The 8,622-nt window shown below is 42.2% G+C and overlaps 1 protein-coding gene across 1 annotated transcript in view; it reads left to right on the top strand.

Moving 5' to 3' along the window:
• Positions 1-306: 306 nt before the first annotated feature.
• The window catches only part of VARS1 (valyl-tRNA synthetase 1), a 48,888-nt gene continuing 40,572 nt past the window's right edge, over positions 307-8,622 (top strand). Inside the window, exons 1-3 of the mRNA XM_067463332.1 lie at positions 307-415; positions 6,479-6,851; positions 8,075-8,218. Of these exons, the coding sequence (XP_067319433.1) occupies positions 6,498-6,851; positions 8,075-8,218 (498 nt within the window). The 5' untranslated portion in view covers positions 307-415; positions 6,479-6,497. The remainder of the gene's footprint in view (positions 416-6,478; positions 6,852-8,074; positions 8,219-8,622) is intronic.

Genomic DNA, 8,622 nt, shown 5'->3' with positions numbered 1-8,622 from the left:
TGCATCTGTATCACTCTAACTGTTTTTCTCTGTGGTCAGTTTTAGACTTTTTGTCACTCCTACCAATAAGAAGAGGACCCTGCGAAGGGCTGTCTAAGCAACTGCCTTTGTGAAAAAAAATAAATCCCCATTCACTCGAATGTGCATGATGCAACTGGTTTGTAATCATTAGGAGTGAAGGCTCTCCTTCCTTCTAGGAGAGGAAGCGGTATTCAATTGCATTACTTCTACAGTGTAAATTTACTCAAAGGCACAGGGTTATTACAGTGCTGTTTCCTTAACTTTGCGCACCTAGTATTCCTCCTGCTTGTAGATACATGAGACAGGCATTGCTGTAGACGCCTACAGAAGGGGTCCTTCCTCCAAAAGAAAAAGCAGCACGTGGGGGAGAGGCTGGGACCGGCTGGCAGTGCAGGTAAGAAGGAAGCCCTTCCTGTCCCCATTCCCTGCTGGGACCCTCCCAACTATTCAATAAGTACTTCCCCTTCTTTAGCCTGTGCTGTCAACTCTTTTCTCTACTTCCAAGAGACTTGGATTTCCTGCTTCTTCCCTTTGCAGTTCATTGCAGCTCTGAGTGCATCTACACAGTGGAATTAATGCAATTTGATACCACTTGAACTGCCAAGACTCAGTGCTATGGAATCCTGGGAGTTGCAGTTTGTAAGGTCTTTAGTTATTCCTTCCCCACCAAAGTACAACGCCCAGGATTCCATACCATTGAGAGATGGCACTCAAAGTGGTGTCAAACTGCATTAAATATGCAGTGTAGACATTAATTCCCAGTTGTCACTTTAAAGAATCCAGATCTTGTCAGATCTTTGAAACTAGAATCCTAGAGTTGGAAGAGACCTTATGGGCCATCCAGTCCAACCCCCTGCCAAGAAGCAGGAAATTTGTATTCAAAGCATCCCCGATAGATGGCCATCCAGCCTCTGTTTAAAAGCTTCCAAAGAAGGAGACTCCACCACACTCCGGGGCAGAGAGTTCCACTGCTGAACAGCTCTCACAGTCAGGAGGTTCTTCCTAATGTTTAGATGGAATCTCCTTTCATAGAATCATAGAGTTGGAAGAGACCTCATGGGCCATGCAGTCCAACCCCCTGCCAAGAAACAGGAAAAATGCACTCAAAGCACCCCCGACAGATGGCCATCCAGCCTCTGTTTAAAAGCTTCCAAAAGAAGGAGCCTTTACCACGCTCCGCGGCAGAGAGTTCCACTGCTGAACGGCTCTCACAGTCAGGAAGTTCCTCCTAATGTTCAGATGGAATCTCCTTTCATAGAATCCTAGAGTTGGAAGAGACCTCATGGGCCATCCAGTCCAACTCCCTGCCAAGAAGCAGGAAAATTGCATTCTAAACACCCCTGACAGATGGCCATCCAGCCTCTGTTTAAAAGTTTCCAATGAAGGAGACTCCACCACACTCCGGGGCAGAGAGTTTCACTGCTGAATGGCGCTCACAGTCAGGAAGTTCTTTCTAATGTTCAGATGGAATCTCCTTTCCTGCTTCGTGTCCTAGTCTCCAGGACAGCAGAAAGCAAGTTTGCTCCCTCCTCCCTATGATTTCCTCTCCCACATTTATACATGGCCCTCATCATACCTCCTCTCAGCCTTCTCTTCTTCAGGCTAAACATGCCCAGGTCTTTAAGCCGCTCCTCATAGGGCTTGTTCTCCGGGCCCTTGATCATTTTTGTTGCCCTCTTCTGGACACATTCCAGCTTGTCAATATCTCTCTTCAATTGTGGTGCCCAGAATTAGACACAGTATTCCAGGTGTGGTCTAACCAAAGCAGAATAGAGGGGTAGCATGACTTCCCTGGATCTAGGCACTATACTCCTATTGATGCAGGTCACAATCCCACTGGCTTTTTTTTTTTGCCGTCGCATCACATTGTTGGGTCATGTTTGACTTGTTGTCCACGAGGACTCTAAGATCTTTTTCACACGTACTGCTCTCGAGACACGCCTCCCCCATTCTGTATCTTTGCATTTCTTTTTTTCTGCCTAAGTGGAGTATCTTGCAACTAAGCAGGGTCAGCTCTATTTCGCCCTTGCAAGGATGCTGTAGTGCAGGCATGGGTTGTTAGGAATTGTGGGAGTTGAAGTCCAAAACACCTGGAGGGCCAAAGCTTGACCATGCCTGCTGTAGTGTGTTTCAAAAGAAGGAACGGGCAAAACCACATCTTGAATATTCCTTGCCTGAGAAAAACTTACAAAATTAATAGTTAGTGATGAGTCCACAGTCAGACTTGAAAGGACACATACAAATATAGGCAATCCCCAAGTTACAGACATCTGACTTATAGTTAAGAACGGGGGTGAGACAACAAGAACTGAGAGAAATCGACTTATAGGAAGGGAATTTTATTCCTGGGGGAGTTATCATGGGGAAAAGGTATCTCCATTGAAGCTTTCTCACCCATCCTTGTTTCCACAACAAGTCATAATATTCAAATTCCACACCTGGAATACTGTGTCCAATTCTGGGCATTGCAATTCAAGGGAGATGTTGACAAGCTGGAATGTGTCAAGAGGAGGGTCTGGAGAAAAAGCCCTATGAGGAGCGGCTTAAAGAGCTGGGCATGTTTAGCTGCAGTAGAGAAGATTGAGAAGAGACGTGATGAGAGCCATTTATAAACATGTGTGTGTGGGGGGGGGGACATCATAGGGAGGCGGGAGCAAGCTTGTTATGGGATGACTGTATATAAAAAAAACTGGGAATATTTTATCCTTCATAGAATACTCCTTGGGACCTCTATCCTAATGCCTGAAGATCTAAGGGTGCATTTATGCTATAGAATTAATGTAGATTTAACTCCACTTTAACTGCCTTGGCTCAATGCTATGGAATTTTGGGAGTTGTCGTTTTACAAGGTTTCAGTCTTCTTGCCAAAGGGAGATAGTGCTTCATCAAATAAAAAATCATGGATTCCCAAACATTGAACCATGGTATCAAATTGCAATTATTCAGCAGTTTTGATGCACTGTATTATAGAAAAGATACCCGAGTCCTAGAGCCATCTGGATAGCATCTCAAGCATAAAAATAATGATTTAGAACAAATTTAGGAGAGTTCCTGAAAAATTAGATTCCTTTCTTTCCTGGATTCAGATAGTTGAGGTAATAACATTTCCTCCTCCTATCTCTTGGGACACCGTCTTTTCCCCATATGGCACTGCAGAAGTATTTTCACTAACTCTCTTCTCTCAGCATAATATAACTATCATGCACAGTGTTTATATTTATTCTCTACACAGACATATAGCATGCATTCAGGAAAGGTGGAGAAAACACTGGCTTTTGTTCCTCTTGAGTCATTGAGTTCCTCTTTTCACCTTAAAAAAAAGAAACGGATGCATCACTGAAAGATATGCTGAATATTGCATCTTCCTAGGCCCTTCTATACTGCCATATAATACAGATTATCAAAGGAGATAATTCACATTATCTGCTTTGACCTGGATTATATGAGCCTACACTGCCATATAATCCAACTCAAAGCAGATAATCTGGATTTTATATATCAGGGTGGATGTGTTGGGGATTCCTCGTCGGAAGAGGAAGGGGAGCAGGGAGGTGCTCAAGTCTTGGAGGGAGAGGAAGAAGAATCCGACAATGAGGTTTTGCAGGTGCCTACTTTTGTAGAAAGACAGAGGGAGTCAGAGAACAGGCTGCGGTCAGCTGCTAAAAGATTGATGAGCTAATTGGGTGACACCGTAAGCCCTCCTGTGTGGAGTATAAATCAGAAGCAGGAGAACTTAGCTTTTTGCTGCTAACAGCAACTCTGTTACTGTCGTAACCTGCTTTGTGTTGAAGACTTTGTGATCTGTGCCTTATTGTCTGCTGATTTTGCTGGGAATTTTTCAAAAGACTTTCATTGGTGTCTGTAGTAAGACTTCCTTGTTTTCTTTTTCAATTGCATTTGCTTATTTTGTTTGCTGGTGTAAAGCATTTTTCTTTTACTTTCAATTTTGTATTGAGGCTGTTTTTTTAAGAGCAAAACAGGACAGGATGGGAGCTAAGTGACAGTTTGATCCCTCTTGAAATTATTGCTCACAGGACGACTTAAAAATCAACTATTTATTTATTTTATTTACAGCATTTATATTCCGCCCTTCTCACCCCGCAAGGGACTCAGGGCAGATTACAGTGTAGACATATATGGCAAACATTCAATGCCAAAGACATACAACAGATATAGACAGTCAGAGGCTATTTAACTTTTCTGGCCGCCAGGGGAGCTGTCGCTTTCATCGTCCATCTGCGACTGATGAAGTATTTCTGCATTCCCCGCATGCTTTTTTGCTGGAGTGCTTTGCTGAAATCTTTTTTATGGCCTCATAAATTAGTTAAATTAGCCTCCCTACACATAGGTGGTACCTAATTTTCCTACTTGACAGATGCTACTGTCTTTCGGGTTGCAAAGGTCGACAACAAACTACACTATTGGTTGGAAGCTCACTCCCACCCGGGCTCACTTTGAACTCATGACCTTTTGGTCAGAAGTGATCTTAATGGAGCTGACACTCAGACAGCTGCGTCACAGTCCCGGTGCAACTATGGGAAATCTAAAGTTCTGGTTTTTTTTTAAATTTCCCCATGCCGATGGTCACTCAATGGGCATAATTTAGAACAGGCTAGAAACTTCCAATACCTGGGGTTGACTTTCTGTCACATAATGTCCTGGACCTCTCATATATCTGCTACTTCTCAGAAAGCTCAAGTAAGCAGATTAGCCATCTTGCACTTTAGTCTAACCAAATGAGGTTAGTATATACCATCTGCTGTTAAAGTTTTTAGAGCTAAGACAGCCTCCCAGCTGTTGTATGCTTCCAATATTTGGATTGAGGGCTTAACATCTCAGCTAAACAAGCAACAATTAATTTTCTTGACGGCTCTCTTTCAGTTCTCCAGTTGTGTTCCAACTTGCATCTTGCTGCTAGAATTTGGAAGCTTGGTGGTTGGCTCTTAAATACTGACTCAAGATTAGTGTTTTTGGTTTGTGTCCAGGTCAAATTTACCATCTATCTCAGGATGAGTATACAGGTTGATGGTCTAGGGTTATTTTTTTTAAATGCCTCTTCCATTAGCCTTTCTGCATTAATTTTAACTCGCCTAGGTTTTGACTTGGCACTTAAACCAAGCGAAAACTGTGGGACATTGCCTTCTGTAAGTTGTAATCCAACTCATATGTTTCTTGTTCCCCTAGTACCATGATGGTGAATCTATGACACGCGTGTCAGCACTGACACGCATGGCTATTTTTGATGACACGCAGACACATGTGGCCACATACAGAGAAATACACCTTATAAGAGCCAATCTAATTCCATCTTTAAATTTGTAAAAGGCTCTCAAATTTAACAACTGCACATTTGAGCATAGTTCACTCCATAACTCAGCATGGATTATACATTTTTCTTATTTAAACTATAAATATTGCAAAATTATGGGGTTTTTTTTCTCAAAGTGACACTCCACCCAAATTATGCTCAGGTTTTTGGCAAATTTTGACACACCAAGCTCAAAAGGTTGCCCATCACTGCCCTAGTATGTTGTGTATACACTACACAGGACCACTCCACAGAGCCAATTTTCTGTTCCTGGTTTGTAAGTCTTATTTCCTGTTTAATTGTGCAGTACTTAATTTGAAGGTAGTTGTTATACTCCAGAAACTTCATTTTTGTGGTTGCCACAAACTATGTTGAAATGGTCACAACTCTGTGAGATGCTCATTGAAAAACTATAGCATAATGTACTGCAGGATGTCCTGCAAAAACAAAGTTTTTGCAGTTTAAGAAATCTTTCCCATGTTTTCATGATAGAACCAATTTGGAAATGACATTTATAACCCAGGAACAAAACGTGTGTTACATAGTGTTATCTAAAGAATCTGACTATTGCCAAATACTGCCTATTTACCAAAGCAAGATGTCACATATTCCCCTCAGGAATGCTTTGAGGCAGGTTTGCAAGTGTTCTATATCATACAAGAAGGAAGTAGAATGTGTGAAACACACATGATTGTCCCGAAGCTTTTGCAAGCAGGCTCAACAACATATTATTAACCCATTGCCGTGCAACCTACCTGGTAGGTCAGCTGAATTCTATGTCAAGTTTTTACTGGAAGATAATCTTCCTCGTGTGCCTTTGGACATTACCAAGTTTCTCTCAGGGGTAGCCAGGATAATAAATCTTGCTGCTCTAGACTCAAGCTGAAACTAGCCTTTGCATTAATCCATATGTACCTTGTATTTTCTTGTGTTTTAACCAGTGTATTAATCTGTATGCACTTGAATATCTTCGATGTTCGAGCTGCCTGGGTCTGTAATAAAGCTTGTGGTTGTCATAATTTAAGTATTCCCTATTGGACCAAACCAGATTGGGGTGCCTCTGGCTTGCCAGATATACTATATGTATAAGGATCTGTGTCTCAAGGGCTGATCCTTCATCTCTAACTCTTCCTTGTTCTTTGTTTGCAGGACACACTGTCTCCTCGCCATGCCAACCCTATATCTTTCCCCACATCCTGACAACTTCCAGAATCTTTGTGTGCTTGTTGCAGCCCGTTATGGCCATCACGAGCCCAAGGTGGTCAATCTGCCCCCTGACACGGAGCTGGAGAACCCTTCCATCTCCATCCCCAAGCTCCCAGCTCTGGAGATGCAAGCTGGCATCTATGTGTCTGGGCCTGCGGCTGTCTCTTTCCTCCTCTCCTCAGATGCCTTGAGAGGGCAAGGTCCTGAAGCCAGTGCCTTGATCCGGCAGTGGATCAGCTTCGCCAACTTGGAAGTGGCTCCTGCTGCTTGTGCAGCGGCTTTTTCAGTGTTGGGGGTCTCCAAGCAAAATAAACAGGTAAGCACTGGGAGATGTGCGTCTTGCTGATGTAGTGCACTGCAGTTACTCAATGAATATTTTTGGAAAATGGCATTCATAATCATTTGAAGATCATAACCTTTTGGAAAAGCATGACCTTTTAGAGAAGAGCCAGAAACCCATTTGAGAAGAATCTCCTCACAAGTGGTACATGACCAGATGTAATTATTCAAGGCAATTTACCTTTCAGTTGTTAGACTGATAACCTGTTGTGTCTGATCTGTTAGGAAACAGAGGATATGCCTGCACAAAATAGCAGTGCTTCAGAAGTGTTTTTCAGTTGCCCAAAAATACGTCTACTCTCCTATAAAACAACTTGTTTTATGGGTTGTTGTGAGGTTTTTTGGGCTATATGGCCATGTTCTAGAAGCATTAGAAACATAAAGCAAAGGAAAGATAGCTGCATATCAGAACATATGTACAATAAGTAAGCAGCAGGATTATATACAAACAAATTACTAGGGGAGGCTTGAAGAAGTCTATAATTTTCAATAGAATTTCACAGTTGAAAGAAAAAGTGTGATACAAATATAATGAAATAAGAACCACTGCTGTATAATCCAAAGATATTGCTGTGTTAGACTAGAATATCAGTTTGCAAAGGAATCTTGTAGCATCTTTGAGATTGAGAGAGATGTTTTTGTCAGCTAGGTCTACTTCATAAGATGTACTCTACACTGTTGTGTAAAGATTAAAGTGATGACTGGTCTTTTGCTCCCCACTGAGTCATGAAGCTTGTTGGCTCACCTTAATCAATGTTGTCCCTTTTCACACTAAAGCACCATCTATGCTGCCATATAATGCACTTTGAGACTGTGTTGTATGGTGAGTGTAGGCTTGTCATGTAGTTTAATTGCATTGAACTGCCTTATATGAGTCTACGCCAGGCTATTAGGAATTGTGGGAGTTGAAGTCCAGAACACATGGAAGGCCAAAGTTTGCCCATGCCTGGTCTACACTGACCATAAAATGCAGTTTCAGACTGCATGATATGCCAGTGTAGATGCCTTGCAGAGTTGTGAGGAAGTAGAGGGGAGAAACAGAGTCATGTCTGCTGCTTTGAGCTCATTAGAAGAAAGATGAATGAATCAAGCAAGTGAATATCATAAATAGTTTGAGAGGGGGAACACAATTTAAGCATTGATACCAGTGAAGGCTGTGTTCTGTATATAAATCCTGTTTCACTCTCTCCTCCTGCACAGGTGACTGATCGTGCTCTGGCAGAACTGCGAAATCTCCTTGGGGTGCTGGACGGTCACCTGAAACTCCGGACATACCTGGTGGGGGAAGCTGTGACGCTGGCTGACGTGACAGTTGCTTGTGCTCTGCTACTGCCGTATAAATACGTGAGTTTCCTTGCTCTTTCATGTCCTCAGTAGGGAGTCTCAATGTACACTAGGCCTGTAGATTATCCAAGAGATCCATTCTTGGACCTGCTATGTTATATGATTGTCTGAAACTCTATTTTTCTTTCCTAAAATGAACAATAACTAGTGCTTCCAGCTTTGAAGCTCACTATAAAATTTCTCCAGAAGACCTAAGGATGCCTACAGAAGTGATTTTTCTAACCTTCCTGCCCAGTTCTATAGTCAACATCCACTTTTCTAGGCCTTGCTAGGCCTTCCAGAGTGATTGTATGGTATTTAAAACTCAGTGTTTGTAAATGGAACCACATTCAACAAGCCCATGGAAAAGCAGGACTATTATTTAAACTACTGATGCCTCAATTAATATTATTCGTATAGATTTT

This window comes from Anolis sagrei, chromosome 2 (assembly GCF_037176765.1).
Source record: "Anolis sagrei isolate rAnoSag1 chromosome 2, rAnoSag1.mat, whole genome shotgun sequence".
Classification (NCBI taxonomy): domain Eukaryota; kingdom Metazoa; phylum Chordata; class Lepidosauria; order Squamata; family Dactyloidae; genus Anolis; species Anolis sagrei.
This window is presented reverse-complemented; position numbering and strand designations above follow the sequence as displayed.